Genomic DNA, 17,634 nt, shown 5'->3' with positions numbered 1-17,634 from the left:
TCCAGTGATCATCTTCTCCAAGCCAAACGAGCCATCCTGATAGGCAGGAGACGAAGAGAGGTGGTCGAAGGTCTGCAAAGAGCTCCTGACTGAGCTCAAGGACAAGAGGGACACGTACAAGAGATGGAAGCCGGGACGGGAGGAAGATGCAGGCTCTGCCCAAGGTGCAGGGTTGGGTTTAAGCAAGCCAAAGCCCCCCAGGGCTTGTACCCAACAAGACAATAGTCAGGACCCATCAGCATGGCCTGAAAATGGGCTCAACAGCCAGGCCCAGAGGGCGGTGATCAGCAGCACAAGGTCCAGATGGTCACTGGTGCTGTTCCCCAGAGGTCCATGCTGGGGCCAGAACCATTTCACACCTTCACTACCAATTGGGACGATGGGGCAAGAGTGCACCCACAGCAGGTTGGTAGATGACACCAAACTGGGAGGAGTGGTTGATGCACCAGAGGGTCGTCCCACCATCCAGAGGGACCTCAACAGGCTGGAGGAACCTCATGGGGTTCAGCAAGGAGAAGTGCCACATCCTGCGCCAGGGGAGGAACAACCCCAGGCACCAGGACGTGCTGGGGGTCACCCATCAAGGCAATCTCTTGGATCTCCAGCACCAGAGACCAGCAGCTCCAGCACCGGTAACCAGGCAGCATCAGAGCCGTCCCACAGCTCCCCAGTGCTTGAGGGCAGCAGCTGCTCCAGCCCACCTGGGCCCAATGACATGTGACGCCGCTCCCGGTTGCAACGTCGGGCCCAAAAGCCCTACAGCCGGCCCAGAAGGCGCCGGGAGAGGAGCTGCGCGCCAGCACCAGGTGCTGAGAGCAGCAGCGGCGGCCAGGCAGCACTGGGGCCGTCCCATGGCTCCCCGGTACCTGAGAGCAGCAGCCCCAGCACCGCCAACCAGCTGCCATCAAGGTCTTCCTGCAGCTCTCCAGCTCTCGAGAGCAGCAGCCGCTCCAGCCCCACTGGGCACATGCGGAGATGAGCCCGTTCCCGCTCGCAGCGTCGAGCCCAAAATCCTTACAGCTGGCCCAGACACTGTCGCGGGAGCAGCCGTGCGCCGTCCCCGTGTGCTGGCCCTGATCCCCCTCCACTGGCACAATAAAGTTGGCTGTTCATCTCCGCTCCGGGAGATTCCATGCTCATTTGTCGGCTTCCTCCTCCCTTTCTCGAGGGGCAGCATTACGGGCTGGGCCCGGAGGGTTGTCTCCTCCCCAGGGATTGGCAGCACCTTGCCAGGGAGCTCCTTGCGGGCTGGCCTTGGCCGGCTGCCCAGCGCCATGGCCATGTGCTTCGGGCCTCACTGGCCCCGCAGCCGGCTCAGATTCCCTGGGGGAAGTTCACACAAGTGGCAAAGCTACGTTTCTTTACAAGTTCTGCTCAGTGTCACGTCTGGAGTTGATATGAAGATTGCTACAGATTGTCTTGCTACGGTAGCCAAAGGGCATTCCCGCTGCCCAGTTCCAGGGCCTGTTGCCCCCCATGATTGTGGCTGTACCAGCTGAAGGCTTCCTTCTGGCAGTATGAGCCAAGAAATCCTTTCACATAGGGCTTGCAAACACCTGGTAAGGAATTTACTCCACAGAGCTCAGGGGAGCCAGAGCAGTACCTGTTACTGAGGGCCTGAGTCCCCTCATACGCCCCTGAGGGCAAAAACTCACATGTGCTCTCCGGGAGTGTAACAGGGGCCTGGGCAATGTGTGTCATCCCAAAGGATTTCCCTCCCCTTGGAGACCAGCAAGTACCTTTCTAGTGCAGGGAGGAGAAAGGATTTGGCTGCAGAGTCACTGCTGAACAGCTCTGTGGAAGTTGGCGGCAAGCTAGAAGAACGAATGAAAGAATAACGGAGACCAAAGCGCGAAGGAAATCCTGCCTGGTGACTGTGCAGACTTGAACAACCCTCTGCTCTTCAGGCAAACTACCGGTGGTCTTAGGGTGTGTGTGTTAAGGGCCTTCCTGAGAGGCCCTAATGCAGCGTGAAAGTCGACTCCTTCCAGGAGGGAGCAGCTGTCCTCTCGGAGGCAGGGGAGCTCCAGTGGAGCTGCCCAAAGAGCTGGGGGCATGCACAGCCCCGCTCTGAACCCAGGGGCTTGTTCCCTGGCACCGTTCACCTCTGTCAGCATCGAGCTTACGGAGCTCTGTAACACCCGGGCGTCGGAAGGCCGAGCGAGATCTCGGCAAGTCTGGTGAGAAGCAAACCCCGAGCAGCAGAGTTCTTCGGCTTGGAAGCTGGCTGGTAGAAGAGGATGGCCGAGGACACTGGGAAGCCTCTAGTCCCTCTCAGCAGTGTCAGCCAGCTAGTATCGTAGAAGGGCTTCTGGGGGTGAGAGGTTTCTCTCTTGGCCCTGAACTGAATTTGGCACCTGGGTTCTCCAACACTGGACTTTGCATTCCTTTTTTCCTACTCTGGTTGTGCCTCAGGCACCATCTGGTTTTTGTCTGGCTGTTGCAGGTGAATTATTCAGAGAAGTCATCATTGGGGGGTTAACTGGAAGGCTTTTATTAGTGATTAAGCGATGGTCGAGTGGTAATTAATCGATGATTGAATGAAAAGCAAATGGTAATCGAATGGTGATTAAGCAAACATTGAACGGTAATGAGAATCATAGAATCATTTAGGTTGGAAAAGACCCTTGAGATCATCGAGCCCAACCGTTAACGTAACGCTGCCAAGTCCACCACTAAAGCACGTCCCTAAGTGCCACGACTACATGTGCTTTGAATACCTGCAGGGATGGTGACTCAACACTCCCCTGGGCAGCCTGTTCCAGTGCTTGACAAAACTCAGCCCATCCACCCAGCCTGTGCAGATCCCTCTGCAGAGCCTCTTGACCCGCAAACGGGTCAACGCTCCCACCCACTGCCTCCGAAGCTGCCCCACAGCCACTTGCACTTTCCTACCCCACCAAGGAAAGGCTCATGCTGACTCTGAAAGGCACTTTATTGCCATGGAAAAGGCCGTTTCTGCCGTGACTCCCCAGCTTGCGGTCCCGCTGCTTTTTGCTCTGGAGGCAGCACATCAAAGCCCTAAGAAGTTCAGGGGAAAGATGTTGGGCCACCTGCGACATTTGGGTGCCGTCCTGAGGCCCTGTGCTGTGCCCCGGCCACCCACCGCCTCTGAGCCCAGGCCAGGCTCAAAGGTGGCTTCTGCCCCTGTACCAGGGAGCCCAGAGCCAGTGTCGGGGCTGCAGATGCAGCCTCAGCGGGGCGGCGCAGAGAGGAAGGATCCCCTTCCCCGACCCGCTGGCAGCGCTCCCGGTGCCGGGGGCAGGAGCAGAGGTTTCCCTTGGCCGGGGCTGGAGCCCTGGAGCCACACGGCCTGAACAGCAGCTTTCGGCCAGCAGTGCCCCCTCGATGGCTGCGCCGCGGGACCTGGCGTTTGGCTCTGCTCTTGCTGCAGGAGCAGCTGCCCCGGTTACGCGGGTGCCAAGGGCTCGGGCCCAGCGGGTGGCAGGAGGCCAAGGGCATCCCTGCCCGGATCAGGGGGCACACCCAGGCCAGTGGTGCTGACGTCACCATGGCCACAGTGACCGGCCGTGCCCATATTTGGGGATGCTGCTGTCACCACGGACACCGTGACACACAGGGGCAAGACAGGCTCAGGTGTGTCAGTGCGACCTGGAGAGGTGAGGAGAGAGCAGGGGAGGGACGGGGCTCAGGCCGTACATCGCTGCCGAGGCAGGACGGGGGCCGCACGCCTCGGGGCGCTGGGCCTGTGCTGCAAGCTCACCTGTGCCCTGCTTCTCCCTCAGAGTCAGCCGGGAAGCGCCTGGGAGAGACACACCAGTACTGCTGGGACAGTGACTCTCCCAACCCTCACTCTTAACGTCCACCATGTCTGGGAGAAAGCGGAAGGCCCCCGACTCGATGGAGCAGGGTGAGAGCAAAGTATCCCTCCTGCAGCAGAGCAGGGGGGTTGTTGGGGCGCTCAGCGGGGGCGGTGGCAGGGGGAGGCAGGAGCTCCCCAGCGGCCGCGGGGCAGGGCCCCTCCTTCCCGCAGCGAGCGGGGCCTGGACTGGGCAGTGGGCGCCTGCTGGGACACCCCTGCCTGCGATGCCCCTTCCTGGCCACGGCCCCCAGCCCTGCCCATCGGCCCACCAGGGACAGAGCAGGCCCTCAGGGCCAATCCCTCAGGGACGCTTTCCCCGGCCCCGCAGAGGTGCTCATTCCCGGTGGCGTTTGCTCTCTCCCCTCCAGCATGCATGCTGTGTGGCCGGGCAGCGGCGGACCCGGATATCTGCGGGCACAAAATCCATCAGCAAGGGCTCTGTGCCCATGTGTTTTGCCTGGTGAGTGCCCCCGGGGCTCCCTCCAGCTTGCTGACAGGCAGTCCCGGCCACACTCTCCTCATCAGCTCCTCATCTCTTCTCTTCTGCAGTTTTTTGCCAACAATCTTTCCCAGCAGCCACTTGAGGACATGGGGCTGATGGGATTTCTCCCAGAGGATATCCGCCGCACAATCGAGCGGGCAGCACAGAAGGTGAGGACCTGACCTGATCAGGGAGATTTGTGCCAGGAGAGGTTCGTGGGAGCTTAGCCTAGACCCCAAGGAAGAAATCCCAGCCCCTCCAACCAGCTCTGGGACAAAAGCCTTGCTCCCAGCAGCTCCACAGAGGCTGCAGCCCAGCAGCTGTGTGCGCCGGGCGGATCTGCAGGCTGTGACCCAGCAGCGGCCACATGCTGCACCCTGCCCGGAGGCGTGGGGCTGGCTGGGGAGGCCCTGAGGCCGCCGCTGATGGGGGCTGCTGTGCTCTTTCCAGCACTGCTTCGTCTGTGGCAAGAGCGGGGCTGCCACCACCTGCCGCCAGGAGGGCTGCGACCGCAGCTTCCATCTGCCCTGTGCTGCGGAGGGGGGATGCGTGACGCAGTTCTTTTTTCAGTACAGGTACCTCCTCTCCTCTCCTAACCTGCCATCAGGGAAGGACCCAGCGCTTCTCACCCCGCCCATCCCTTTCCTTTTCCCCCCAGGTCCTTTTGTGGGGAGCACAGCCCAGAGCAGGCAGTGGAGGCAGCTCCAGAGAAGGACACCACCTGCCTTCTCTGCCTGGATGTTGTCGGGGACAGAAAGTCCTACGGCACTATGGTGTGCCCAGCGTGCAAGCACGCCTGGTTCCACAGGGGCTGCATCCAGGTAGGAGCTGCTCCCTCGCCCCCGGGGCACGGCAGGTGCTCAGCAGCACCAGGGCCTCACTCCTGCTCCTTATGTTTCTGCTGCAGGGACAGGCTGTGCGCGATGGCATTTCTTGTTTCCGGTGCCCGCTCTGTAGAGACAGGGATGCATTCTCTTCAGAAATGCTGAGCATGGGCATCCGCATCCCCTTCAGGTTGGTGTCCTGCCCAGCTCACCAGACAGGAGGCTGGGAGTGCTGTGCCATGCCAGGGACTGCCCCTGCGATCCTGGCCCTCCGCTGTCCCGTGAGCCTGGGCTTCAGCTTCACCAAGCTGGAAGGCAGGCGGGGGGGGAAGAGTGGGGGTGCTCTGCATCTGCCTTATTGCCAGGGCAGTAGGGACACAGCAATTTTCCTTTCTCCATCAGATTGCCATCGCAGGACCCCCACGCATATGACGACCTCAGCGAGCGGCACAGCCGCTGCGATGCCTGTGAGTGCCTGTGTCCAGGAGGCAGGGAGCAGGCAGAGGCACAGGGGTAAGTTGCCCATGCGGCACCCCGGGCTCTGCACGGGATCTCTCTCTCGCCAAGAGCTCCAAGCGGAAGGACTGAGAACAAGAGCTGTGCTGGACAATCCCGTGCTGTGGTCCTCACAGCCATGAACCCGTTTGCTTCCCCAGGCCCTGGCAACTGCTCCTGTGCTGCTCCTGCGCTGCCGAGGGCACTCACAGACGCTGCTCCCAGTTGAGGACCAGCACGGCCAGCTGGGAGTGCGACAGCTGTGCTGGCCTGGGCACCGGTAAGAGGCAAAGCACCCGGGTGGGTGCCCCTGGGCTGGGACAAGGGCCCAGGCAAGGCCTCTCCGCTCCAGGAGGGCTGGGGGCACCGCTCTGGCCTCTCCTGCCATAGAGGCCTGGGTGGCCATGCCCCTGACCTTCCCGCTTCCCTTACAGCCTCCAGTGGCAGCTCAGAGCCCACCGGCCCCAGCATCCCCAGCCAGGCTCCATCAGCATCCTCCCGCGGCTCTCCAGCCCTTCAGGGCAGCTGCCCCTCCAGCCCCGCTGGGCCCACGCGGGTGCGAGACCGCTCCCGCTTGCGACGTCGAGCCCGAAACACCTACAGGCAGCCCAGACGACGTCGCAGGACCAGCCACGTGCCATCCTCGCGTGCTGGTCCTGAGCCCCCTCCACCAGCACAATGAAGTTGGTTGTTACTCTCTGCACTCTCTCCTCCTCGCTGCCACCGGGGAAGGACCCAGCACTTCTCACCCCGCCCATCCCTTTCCTTTTCCCCCAGGTCCTTCTGCGGGGAGCACAGCCCGGAGCAGGCAGCGGAGGTGGCTCCGGAGGAAGAACACCGCCTGCCTCATCTGCCTGGACCTTGTCGGGGACAAAAGTCCTATGGCACCATGGTGTGCCCAGCGTGCAAGCATGCCTGGTTCCACAGGGGCTGCATCCAGGTAGGAGCTGCTCCCTCGCCCCCGGGGCACGGCAGGCGCTCAGCAGCACCAGGGCCTCACTCCTGCTCCTTATGTTTCTGCTGCAGGGACAGGCTGTGCGCGATGGCATTTCTTGTTTCCGGTGCCCGCTCTGTAGAGACAGGGATGCATTCTCTTCAGAAATGCTGAGCATGGGCATCCGCATCCCCTTCAGGTTGGTGTCCTGCCCAGCTCACCAGACAGGAGGCTGGGAGTGCTGTGCCATGCCAGGGACTGCCCCTGCGATCCTGGCCCTCCGCTGTCCCGTGAGCCTGGGCTTCAGCTTCACCAAGCTGGAAGGCGGGCAGGGGGGGAAGAGCGGGGGTGCTCTGCATCTGCCTTATTGCCAGGGCAGCAGGGACACAGCAATTTTCCTTTCTCCATCAGATTGCCATCGCAGGACCCCCACGCGTACGACGACCTCAGCGAGAGGCACAGCCGCTGCGATGCCTGTGAGTGCCTGTGTCCAGGAGGCAGGGAGCAGGCAGAGGCACAGGGGTAAGTTGCCCATGTGGCACCCTGGACTCTGCACGGGATCTCTCTCTCGCCAAGAGCTCCAAGCGGAAGGACTGAGAACAAGAGCTGTGCTGGACAATCCCGTGCTGCGGTCACTTTGTCCTCACAGCCATGAACCCGTTTGCTTCCCCAGGCCCTGGCAACTGCTCCTGTGCTGCTCCTGCGCTGCCGAGGGCACTCACAGACGCTGCTCCCAGTTGAGGACCAGCACGGCCAGCTGGGAGTGCGACAGCTGTGCTGGCCTGGGCACCGGTAAGAGGCAAAGCACCCAGGTGGGTGCCCCTGGGCTGGGACCAGGGCCCAGGCAAGGCCTGGCAGCCCGGAGCCCAGGCTGGGCTTGGCAGAGCCTCTCTGCTCCAGGAGGGCTGGGGGTATCGCTCTGGCCTCTCCAGCCATAGAGGCCTCGGTGGCCATGCCCCTGACCTTCCCCCTTCCCTTACAGCCTCCAGTGGCTTCTCGGAGCTCACCAGCCCCAGCATTAGTAGCCAGTCGGCACTGGAACAGTCCCACTGCACCCCGGTGCCCGAGAGCAGCTGCCCCAGCACCACCAGACAGGCAGCATCACAGAATCACAGAATCACAAAATCCTCTAGGTTGGAAAAGACCTTGAAGATCATCTAGTCCAACCATTAACTTCACACTGACCGTTCTCAACTCCACCAGATCCCTCAGCGCTGTGTCAACCCGACTCTTAAACACCTCAAGGGATGGGGACTCTGCCACCACCCTGGGTAGCCGATTCCAACACCTAACAACCCGTTCTGGAAAGAAATATTCCTTATATCCAGTCTAAACCTTCCCTGGAGCAACTTGAGGCCACTTCAGTAACCTGCCTGGAAGAATCCCATGGGATACAGCCCTGGAGAGAAGTGTGGCCCAGGAGACCTGGTTGATTTCCAGTGATCATCTTCTCCAAGCCAAACGAGCCATCCTGATAGGCAGGAGACGAAGAGAGGTGGTCGAAGGTCTGCAAAGAGCTCCTGACTGAGCTCAAGGACAAGAGGGACACGTACAAGAGATGGAAGCCGGGACGGGAGGAAGATGCAGGCTCTGCCCAAGGTGCAGGGTTGGGTTTAAGCAAGCCAAAGCCCCCCAGGGCTTGTACCCAACAAGACAATAGTCAGGACCCATCAGCATGGCCTGAAAATGGGCTCAACAGCCAGGCCCAGAGGGCGGTGATCAGCAGCACAAGGTCCAGATGGTCACTGGTGCTGTTCCCCAGAGGTCCATGCTGGGGCCAGAACCATTTCACACCTTCACTACCAATTGGGACGATGGGGCAAGAGTGCACCCACAGCAGGTTGGTAGATGACACCAAACTGGGAGGAGTGGTTGATGCACCAGAGGGTCGTCCCACCATCCAGAGGGACCTCAACAGGCTGGAGGAACCTCATGGGGTTCAGCAAGGAGAAGTGCCACATCCTGCGCCAGGGGAGGAACAACCCCAGGCACCAGGACGTGCTGGGGGTCACCCATCAAGGCAATCTCTTGGATCTCCAGCACCAGAGACCAGCAGCTCCAGCACCGGTAACCAGGCAGCATCAGAGCCGTCCCACAGCTCCCCAGTGCTTGAGGGCAGCAGCTGCTCCAGCCCACCTGGGCCCAATGACATGTGACGCCGCTCCCGGTTGCAACGTCGGGCCCAAAAGCCCTACAGCCGGCCCAGAAGGCGCCGGGAGAGGAGCTGCGCGCCAGCACCAGGTGCTGAGAGCAGCAGCGGCGGCCAGGCAGCACTGGGGCCGTCCCATGGCTCCCCGGTACCTGAGAGCAGCAGCCCCAGCACCGCCAACCAGCTGCCATCAAGGTCTTCCTGCAGCTCTCCAGCTCTCGAGAGCAGCAGCCGCTCCAGCCCCACTGGGCACATGCGGAGATGAGCCCGTTCCCGCTCGCAGCGTCGAGCCCAAAATCCTTACAGCTGGCCCAGACACTGTCGCGGGAGCAGCCGTGCGCCGTCCCCGTGTGCTGGCCCTGATCCCCCTCCACTGGCACAATAAAGTTGGCTGTTCATCTCCGCTCCGGGAGATTCCATGCTCATTTGTCGGCTTCCTCCTCCCTTTCTCGAGGGGCAGCATTACGGGCTGGGCCCGGAGGGTTGTCTCCTCCCCAGGGATTGGCAGCACCTTGCCAGGGAGCTCCTTGCGGGCTGGCCTTGGCCGGCTGCCCAGCGCCATGGCCATGTGCTTCGGGCCTCACTGGCCCCGCAGCCGGCTCAGATTCCCTGGGGGAAGTTCACACAAGTGGCAAAGCTACGTTTCTTTACAAGTTCTGCTCAGTGTCACGTCTGGAGTTGATATGAAGATTGCTACAGATTGTCTTGCTACGGTAGCCAAAGGGCATTCCCGCTGCCCAGTTCCAGGGCCTGTTGCCCCCCATGATTGTGGCTGTACCAGCTGAAGGCTTCCTTCTGGCAGTATGAGCCAAGAAATCCTTTCACATAGGGCTTGCAAACACCTGGTAAGGAATTTACTCCACAGAGCTCAGGGGAGCCAGAGCAGTACCTGTTACTGAGGGCCTGAGTCCCCTCATACGCCCCTGAGGGCAAAAACTCACATGTGCTCTCCGGGAGTGTAACAGGGGCCTGGGCAATGTGTGTCATCCCAAAGGATTTCCCTCCCCTTGGAGACCAGCAAGTACCTTTCTAGTGCAGGGAGGAGAAAGGATTTGGCTGCAGAGTCACTGCTGAACAGCTCTGTGGAAGTTGGCGGCAAGCTAGAAGAACGAATGAAAGAATAACGGAGACCAAAGCGCGAAGGAAATCCTGCCTGGTGACTGTGCAGACTTGAACAACCCTCTGCTCTTCAGGCAAACTACCGGTGGTCTTAGGGTGTGTGTGTTAAGGGCCTTCCTGAGAGGCCCTAATGCAGCGTGAAAGTCGACTCCTTCCAGGAGGGAGCAGCTGTCCTCTCGGAGGCAGGCAGGGGAACCAGGGAGACCTGAGGGGCTTTTCTGCCAACAAAGAGGCAACGAGGAAGGAAAGCAGGTAGAGAGGGTCCAAAAGAGAGCTCAGCGGCAGCACTTTGTCCTTCTGTTCTTGACTGCTGTGACTGGGAAGACGCGAGGTGTGGACATGGCCAGAACAGCTTGTGCTCTTCAGGGGGATTGCGACGGGTGCTCCGAGGCCCTTCCCCAGCACTGGAGCTCCAGTGGAGCTGCCCAAAGAGCTGGGGGCATGCACAGCCCCGCTCTGAACCCAGGGGCTTGTTCCCTGGCACCGTTCACTTCTGTCGACATCGAGCTCACGGAGCTCTGTAACACCCGGGCGTCGGAAGGCCGAGCGAGATCTCGGCAAGTCTGGTGAGAAGGAAACCCCGAGCAGCAGAGTTCTTCGGCTTGGAAGGTGGCTGGTAGAAAAGGATGGCCGAGGACACTGGGAAGCCTCTAGTCCCTCTCAGCAGTGTCAGCCAGCTAGTATCGTAGAAGGGCTTCTGGGGGTGAGAGGTTTCTCTCTTGGCCCTGAACTGAATTTGGCACCTGGGTTCTCCAACACTGGACTTTGCATTCCTTTTTTCCTACTCTGGTTGTGCCTCAGGCACCATCTGGTTTTTGTCTGGCTGTTGCAGGTGAATTATTCAGAGAAGTCATCATTGGGGGGTTAACTGGAAGGCTTTTATTAGTGATTAAGCGATGGTCGAGTGGTAATTAATCGATGATTGAATGAAAAGCAAATGGTAATCGAATGGTGATTAAGCAAACATTGAACGGTAATGAGAATCATAGAATCATTTAGGTTGGAAAAGACCCTTGAGATCATCGAGCCCAACCGTTAACGTAATGCTGCCAAGTCCACCGCTAAAGCACGTCCCTAAGTGCCACGACTACATGTGCTTTGAATACCTGCAGGGATGGTGACTCAACACTCCCCTGGGCAGCCTGTTCCAGTGCTTGACAAAACTCAGCCCATCCACCCAGCCTGTGCAGATCCCTCTGCAGAGCCTCTTGACCCGCAAACGGGTCAACGCTCCCACCCACTGCCTCCGAAGCTGCCCCACAGCCACTTGCACTTTCCTACCCCACCAAGGAAAGGCTCACGCTGACTCTGAAAGGCACTTTATTGCCATGGAAAAGGCCGTTTCTGCCGTGACTCCCCAGCTTGCGGTCCCGCTGCTTTTTGCTCTGGAGGCAGCACATCAAAGCTCTAAGGAGTTCAGGGGAAAGATGTTGGGCCACCTGCGACATTTGGGTGCCGTCCTGAGGCCCTGTGCTGTGCCCCGGCCACCCACCGCCTCTGAGCCCAGGCCAGGCTCAAAGGTGGCTTCTGCCCCTGTACCGGGGAGCCCAGAGCCAGTGTCGGGGCTGCAGATGCAGCCTCAGCGGGGCGGCGCAGAGAGGAAGGATCCCCTTCCCCGACCCGCTGGCAGCGCTCCCGGTGCCGGGGGCAGGAGCAGAGGTTTCCCTTGGCCGGGGCTGGAGCCCTGGAGCCGCACGGCCTGAACAGCAGCTTTCGGCCAGCAGTGCCCCCTCGACGGCTGCGCCGCGGGACCTGGCGTTTGGCTCTGCTCTTGCTGCAGGAGCAGCCGCCCCGGTTACGCGGGTGCCGAGGGCTCGGGCCCGGCCTCGGCACGTCGCACCGAGCCCTGTGCGGCGGCGGCCGCCTCGGAGCGGGTGGCAGGAGGCCCAGCGGCATGGCCGTGCGTGTCGGGCCTCGCTGGCCCGATAGGCGGTTCTGTGTCCCCGGGGGAAGTTCACCCCCACCCCGGGACAGGGGTCCCTGCCCCCGGGAGGGCAGTCTGGCTCGGCACGGCCTGACCGCGGCGCGGGTTCCTCGGCACGGCCGACCGGCGCCGCCGCCCGTCTCCCGGCAACGCGGGCCGCGCCCGCCCGCCCGGCATGGCCCTCGCGGCTCGCCGTAGCGCGGCGGCGGTGGCGGCGGTGGCGCGGCCGGGCCGGTGGTGAGTGCGGCGGCTGCCGGGCCTGGGCCGCCCCGCGCTACCCCCTGCCCGGCCCCGGCAGCGCGGGGCCCCCGCTGGTCTCGGCCCGGGGACTGACCCTGCTGCTGCCGGCTGGCGGCCGGGCAGGGGGGTCTCGGGGTTGCGGCCGGTCTCGGGGAGCGTCGTCCCGGTTTTGGGGGGGAGGCGCCCGATTGGGGGGTGCTCCCGCGGCTGGCGGGGCCTCCTGGGCTCTGGGTATTGTGGGCAGGTGTGGGGCGGCCCCGGTTTGGGGGCGTTTGTGAGCATGGAGCGTGCCGCCGGGTTTGGGGGGGGTGTCTATGGCTGCAGGGAGTGCTGCCCGGTTTGGGGGTGTCGCTGGGCTTGGGGCATGCCGGCAGCTTCGGGGGTGCTGCCGGCGGTGGAATGTGCCTGTTTTTAGGCTCGGCTCCTGGATTTGAGCAGCGCTGCCCGGTATTTCTGGTTTGGGGGTGCTGCCAGGTTGGGGGTGCCGCAGAGCCCCACGGTTGTGATTAACGCCGAGCAGTTTTCCGGGCGGCGCGGGTGCCTGGGCTGCCGGGCTGTGTCCCTGCCGGCTTCATCCCCGCTGCCCTGGGGAGAGCGGCGGGGGGGGCTTGGTCCTAGCTGCTGGACAAAGCTGCGTTTGCTGGCCCAGCTCCTCAGCCCTCCTCGCCTGCCTCCAGTCGGCTCAGCTTAAAATCTGGCTGCTCCCGTGTTGTTTATTCTGCCCTTCAGCTGGAAGCTGCTTGCCGTTGCCCAGAGAAAGGAGTTTAACCCGTGGCCAGGCTCAGAGCTGGGTGTTTTTGCCGGGACCAGTTTTGTGAATCGCACCTGGGAGCAGTGAAGGGGCAGATGTGTGTCCCCCTGCTCTGCCCTTTCTCTGACCTGTTGAAAGCAGCATCTGCTCCAACCGAAAAAAGCCGTGGCACTGCAGCGGTGCCAGCAGTGCACCTCGTACAGTGTCGGTGTGGGCAAGCTGGGCGCCTCGCCTGGGCATTCAGGCTGTTCCAGCAGTGTGGGTACCAGGCCAGCCCCCCCTTGGGAAGAGCTGGGGGCACTCCCCACCACCCTCAGGTGTTTTTAACTTCTCCTGACAGGGGTGAAATCATCTCTCTCAGATTTAGAGTACTTTTAGAGAGTACACGTTGTGCTATCTGCTCAGCTTTGGTAGTAAATGATGTGTTTCTGTTTATAGTTTAATTGTTTTATTCCTTGTTTTGAGTCTCTGATGCAGATTGTTCAGAACCATTGATCCAGGCTGGTTTTTGCGTTGTTCCTGCGGTTTCACTTGGCAGTGCTGCAGGAGGGACGCTGGGCCGTGCTGCTCCACTGCTGGATGCTGGGGTGGCCCTGAGGAAAGAGGCTTTAGGAAATCCTTTCCCGAGTCTAGCTGAAACTCAAGTGATCTTCTGCCACTGGAATTGCCGTGGCACTTGCATCACTTGGCAGGTTCACTAACTTTTCTTGGGTTCCCCTTAGTTTCTGCTCAGTATGAGATTGCTGGCAAGCAATTCCCACAGTCTTTGCTCCTGTTGCATCTTCCTGTTGCTCTGTGTGTCACAAAGTGTTTTGTCAGATGGCTGTCTAGTGAACAAGAGAGACTCCCAGTGATGGTCAGCTATCAGGGCAATCAAACAGGAGAGGGATGTAACCTAACATTTTAAAGCTGGATGAAACTAGCAACCTGAATTTGTTCTTTTTGTCTTGGCACATGTCAGATCTGCTCTGATAGCATCCTTTGCATTCTCGTGATACCAGGAAGGGTCATGAATCTTTAGTCTTGTGGTAGGTTTTCACCTGTGAACACTTCTGCATACTTCTACCTGTGCCTGCTTTTGTCCCTATAAAACTGTCAGTGGGGTCTTTTGCTTTGTAGTCAATGATAGTCTTTTGTAGTCCAGTTCATCTGCATTTGTCTCATTCCTTCTCTCAGTCTCTCTGTTTTAGATAGAGTAATCTAATAACCTGTTAAACAGAAGATTAACCAGGTGCATATTCCTATTTTAAAGAATACAGTGTGGGAGAGAAAGGCAGAAGTGTCCCATCAGGACATGAGTAGAAGTGTGATGCAGTTGCCAGTTTTGGTGACATTTGGCAGTGATGGTAGCTGCAGCCCTGTGCTGGCTCAGTGCTTCTGGCTCAAACTTGGTGCAAAGGTTGCCTGTGTTTCTGGCTTGGTTCTGCCTGTGCCTTTGGTTGGAGTGGGGTCTGTGTGGTTGTCCGGAGTGTGGCGTAATGCCTTGTCTGCTTTGGGAAGATTTTGAGCTGTTGGACAGGTGGAACTGAGAGCAGGGTTGGCAGTTGGTTGACTTTGGGCTCCTGTATGAAGTTGTTAGTGCAAGGACTCTGGCTATTTTTTGCTTATCCCTGTTGTTCAATCCAGGTACATCAATCTCCAAGAAAGGAAGAAGTCTAAGGGCAGCATCCTCCCTAGCAAGTTCTGTTCTAGGCATCTGTCTGTCTTATGTCCACTCTGGAAGTGGTGCCTGTGAAGAATGACGTCGAGAGGTGCTGGGACTGCTTTCTCGAGGAAGAACTACAGGCTGAGCACTGAGCCAGAGAAGTCCAAGGTCACAGGTATGGGCCTGTACGTGCCATGTGAAAGCAGGACCACTGTGGATGGGGTGAGCACCCCTTGCCTCACTTGAGATTAGCTGCCTTCCAGTTGCAGTTACCTTGCTGATGTAAGGTGTGGTGGGGCTGAAACTGAGTAAATCCCTGAACTGAGATGAGACTTCATCACACAGCCCTTCCTTATGAGGCTGGAGAATGTTATGTTGCCTGCCTTTGTCCCATCTGATTCAGGGTATTCCTCTTTCAGGATTAACAGTTTGTCAAAGTCTCAGATTAATAATTTTCTGGGAAATTTTGGTACCTGCCGGACAGTCTGTTTTCTCATGGACTCGCCAATCCAGCAGAAGGGTGCTTATGAGACCCCAAATCTAGCATTTGAGGGCACTCTTGCACCCAGAAATAAAACATGCTGCATCAATGTGACACAAGGGATTGTTTTGCACAATGAAAGCTAAAGTGAGGCATACATCATTAAAGAGGGCTGTGGGTTAGATGAGATGAGCTGCATTTGCAAGCCTTTCTATGTCAACATCTTCTAGTGCAGTTAGGAGATGTAGGTACTTAAAATGTCCCAGGTATGAATAGGACATCGGGAATTGCAGTAGGGGTAAGATTTTTATTTTTGTTTTTTGGAAATGAAATTGAATTCCCACTTCTAGCTTTTGAAGTTACTTTATCTGGAAGTAGCGCAGCAGGATTCCTGAGGATGTAGTTCCAGCTGTGGGGACCAATTTATAGCCTCCCATTTGCTATTGTCAAGCAGCTCAGATTGGAAAGAGCCCTTGTTGTGGAGATGCACCCCGTAGTGCTGGACTCTAGGGCTGCTAGTGAAGACAGTAAGATGATGAATGGCTTCTTGAAGCTGCGTTTTCCACTGTGTTGATCTGCAAACCTGAACATCATTTTCCCATAGTTACCAGTTTCTTGCTTGTACATGAAATTAATGTTTGACTTTACCTCCTGACTCCTTAAGCTTATTCCTTTCTGTTTTTCACAAGGGATTGTGAACAGCAGGCTGCTGAATGATTATCTGCATCGGGTCTTTACCAATGCTGATGGGAACCAGCCTGCAGCTGCTTACAGGTATCAGACTTCTTCTCATTCACTAGATGGCAAACGATGCTGTATCAGTCCCCAGATATACAGCACTGCGCTGAAAGGAAAGATCTTTTAGTGCCACACAGTGATCTTTGTTAAAAGCACAGCAGCACCATGTTATAGAAATTACTCTTAACTCGTAGATCTTGTCCTTTAATGGCTTTTTTAAATTGCAGGGCTTGCTGAGAAGGATTCTTCAGAATTTTTTACATTAAAAACGCCATATACAAAATCACTAGGCAATATTTCTGAAATAGATAAGCAAGTAGGCGTTCACCTTATTGTTCCTGTTCCCTCTTTACTTGTAAGGAAGTGCAAAATACACAGGTTTTAAGTACAGGAAAGAAAAATAGGTCATCAGTGCCCTGTAAACTAAAGGCAAGGCTATTACTGATATATGGAATGCCATACGTTTCTCAGGCTGTGGAACTGTCAGTACTTTTATTATTAGGAGGCACCAGAGGAGAAGAAACACAAAATTCCTGTTCATTGTCTGTTTTCTTCTATTTGTTTTCAGTTCTCCTTCACCTTGTAGCCCAGAAACTTGTAGCTTTGGATGAGAAGAATTTCCCTTGCACTTAGCTCTTTTGCCAGAGGCAAGTCAGACAGGTTCAGGGCAGGTACAAGTGTGGTAGAGTGAGGCAGGCGTGTAGCTTCTGCAGGTTGGTGGTGCTGCAGAGTGGCTGGGGTCACATTCCATGGGCTATACTTAGTACTGCCAGCTCAAATGTGAGCTCAGAGCTGCTAAAAATAGCTCTTGGCCCTCTCTGCTCTTGGTGAGCTAGAGTTATGGTGGAGGGGGGGAGGCAAAGTGGGTCATGTTACTTTGCCACGAGCTCTCCTGCCAGTGTGCCTTGGAATATTCCATCTGGCTGAGCATTTTGGTTTTCAGTATTTCTAATTTCTTTGCCTGGTGATTAATGACTTGAAAGCAGAGAACTGATAGTTTGTTGGACTGGTCTGTCTCTTTCTTTCTTCCCTGCCTTCCACCCTTTTCCTTTAACTTGGCTATTTGGTAGAAAGCCCAGTAGCAGTCAAATAGGTCTTGAAAATAACATTTGCTGTATGAGAGCAACTTTATGGTATGACATCTTGTCTTCAGAGGCCTGAATTCCTCATAGAGGAACTCACTGCAGACATCTTTCTGGCTGTCTCATGCTCTTCTAACCTCCTTCTGGAACTCCTCCTCCATGCTAGCTGCTGTTTGAACTGCTTTGCTGAAGCCACCTTCTCTCATGCCAAGCAAAACCGATTTCTTGATTCCACTTCTGTGCATCTTCACATCCATCAGGCTTTCAAGAGGTCTTTCACCACAGTCTTAGGGAAACCCCTAGTCCTGAGAAGTGGGAAATTGTTCCACAGATGGCTTTGGAAATCTGAAGCAGGGATAGGAGCAACTAGCAACTCTCACAGTAAAAGGAGGCCCTGCTGGGGTCCCTCAGAGACCTGCAACGTGTCCTGTGTTGTTCTGTGTATCCTTAGGAGACTTGGAAAGGGAGAGAGAGCATGAGGTGGGAAAGTTTGCTGCTGTTACAAAGCTATTTAGAGCAATGTAAAGGTAAGGTGGCTGTCGTAGTGACTGGATGGTGAAATGGTCTATGAAACTTAGTGCAGGGAAATGAAAGGTGATAAAAGTATTGAAAGGGGAACAGCCTCAACGTTGTGCACAAAACTGTGGGCCCTGGGCTGATCTTTACTGTGTAGGAATGAGATTGGGGTAGGAATACTAAGTCAGAAAAAGAAAGTAAGAAGTTAGGAAAGGGATGTAGGATAAGGAAGATCATTAAGCCACTGAATAAATTTGTGGTTTACCCTCATTCCGAGTGTCATGTGGTTCTGGTCTCACCAACTCCAAAAGGGTGTTTTAGAGCTGCAGAGGTTTTGAGAAAGGGTAAGAACAAGTCAGTTATCTGGAATGGCTCTTGTACGAGAAACAGCTAAGTAAACTAGCCTTGAAGAAAGAGAACTGGGGGAGAGCA

The 17,634-nt window shown here is 57.4% G+C and overlaps 2 protein-coding genes across 4 annotated transcripts in view; both read left to right on the top strand.

The window, feature by feature from the left end:
• Window positions 1-3,693: 3,693 nt before the first annotated feature.
• Window positions 3,694-6,503, top strand: LOC141928174 (E3 ubiquitin-protein ligase PHF7-like). Its single transcript, XM_074835943.1, has 10 exons — window positions 3,694-3,871; window positions 4,192-4,283; window positions 4,373-4,474; window positions 4,755-4,879; window positions 4,963-5,125; window positions 5,212-5,318; window positions 5,531-5,641; window positions 5,785-5,903; window positions 6,058-6,306; window positions 6,401-6,503. The coding sequence occupies exons 1-9, from the start codon at window positions 3,829-3,831 to the stop codon at window positions 6,303-6,305; spliced, it is 1,110 nt and encodes a 369-aa protein (XP_074692044.1). The 5' UTR covers window positions 3,694-3,828; the 3' UTR covers window position 6,306; window positions 6,401-6,503.
• A 5,404-nt stretch (window positions 6,504-11,907) lies between these two features.
• The window catches only part of RNF123 (ring finger protein 123), a 51,135-nt gene continuing 45,408 nt past the window's right edge, over window positions 11,908-17,634 (top strand). The window contains exons 1-3 of one of the 3 annotated variants that reach the window (XM_074836559.1): window positions 11,908-11,986; window positions 14,367-14,560; window positions 15,556-15,640. In XM_074836559.1, coding sequence (XP_074692660.1) covers window positions 14,479-14,560; window positions 15,556-15,640 — 167 coding nt within the window. In that variant the 5' untranslated portion in view covers window positions 11,908-11,986; window positions 14,367-14,478. Of the gene's footprint in view, window positions 11,987-12,261; window positions 13,769-14,366; window positions 14,561-15,555; window positions 15,641-17,634 lie in introns of those variants that run through there. The other 2 variants (XM_074836560.1, XM_074836558.1) reach the window with 2 other exon arrangements.

Source organism: Strix aluco, chromosome 11 (assembly GCF_031877795.1).
Source record: "Strix aluco isolate bStrAlu1 chromosome 11, bStrAlu1.hap1, whole genome shotgun sequence".
In the NCBI taxonomy this organism is placed as follows: Eukaryota; Metazoa; Chordata; class Aves; order Strigiformes; family Strigidae; genus Strix; species Strix aluco.
Note: the sequence above shows the minus strand (reverse complement) of the source record. Positions and strands in the feature narration are given on the sequence as shown.

Excerpts from the sequence above, each read along its gene's own strand:
- LOC141928174 (XM_074835943.1), top strand. The coding sequence starts at position 3,829 with ATGTCTGGGAGAAAGCGGAAGGCCCCCGACTCGATGGAGCAGG. Across the intron at positions 3,872-4,191 it reads CCCCGACTCGATGGAGCAGG|CATGCATGCTGTGTGGCCGG; the intron begins GTGAGAGCAAAG and ends TCTCCCCTCCAG. Across the intron at positions 4,284-4,372 it reads GTGCCCATGTGTTTTGCCTG|TTTTTTGCCAACAATCTTTC; the intron begins GTGAGTGCCCCC and ends TCTCTTCTGCAG.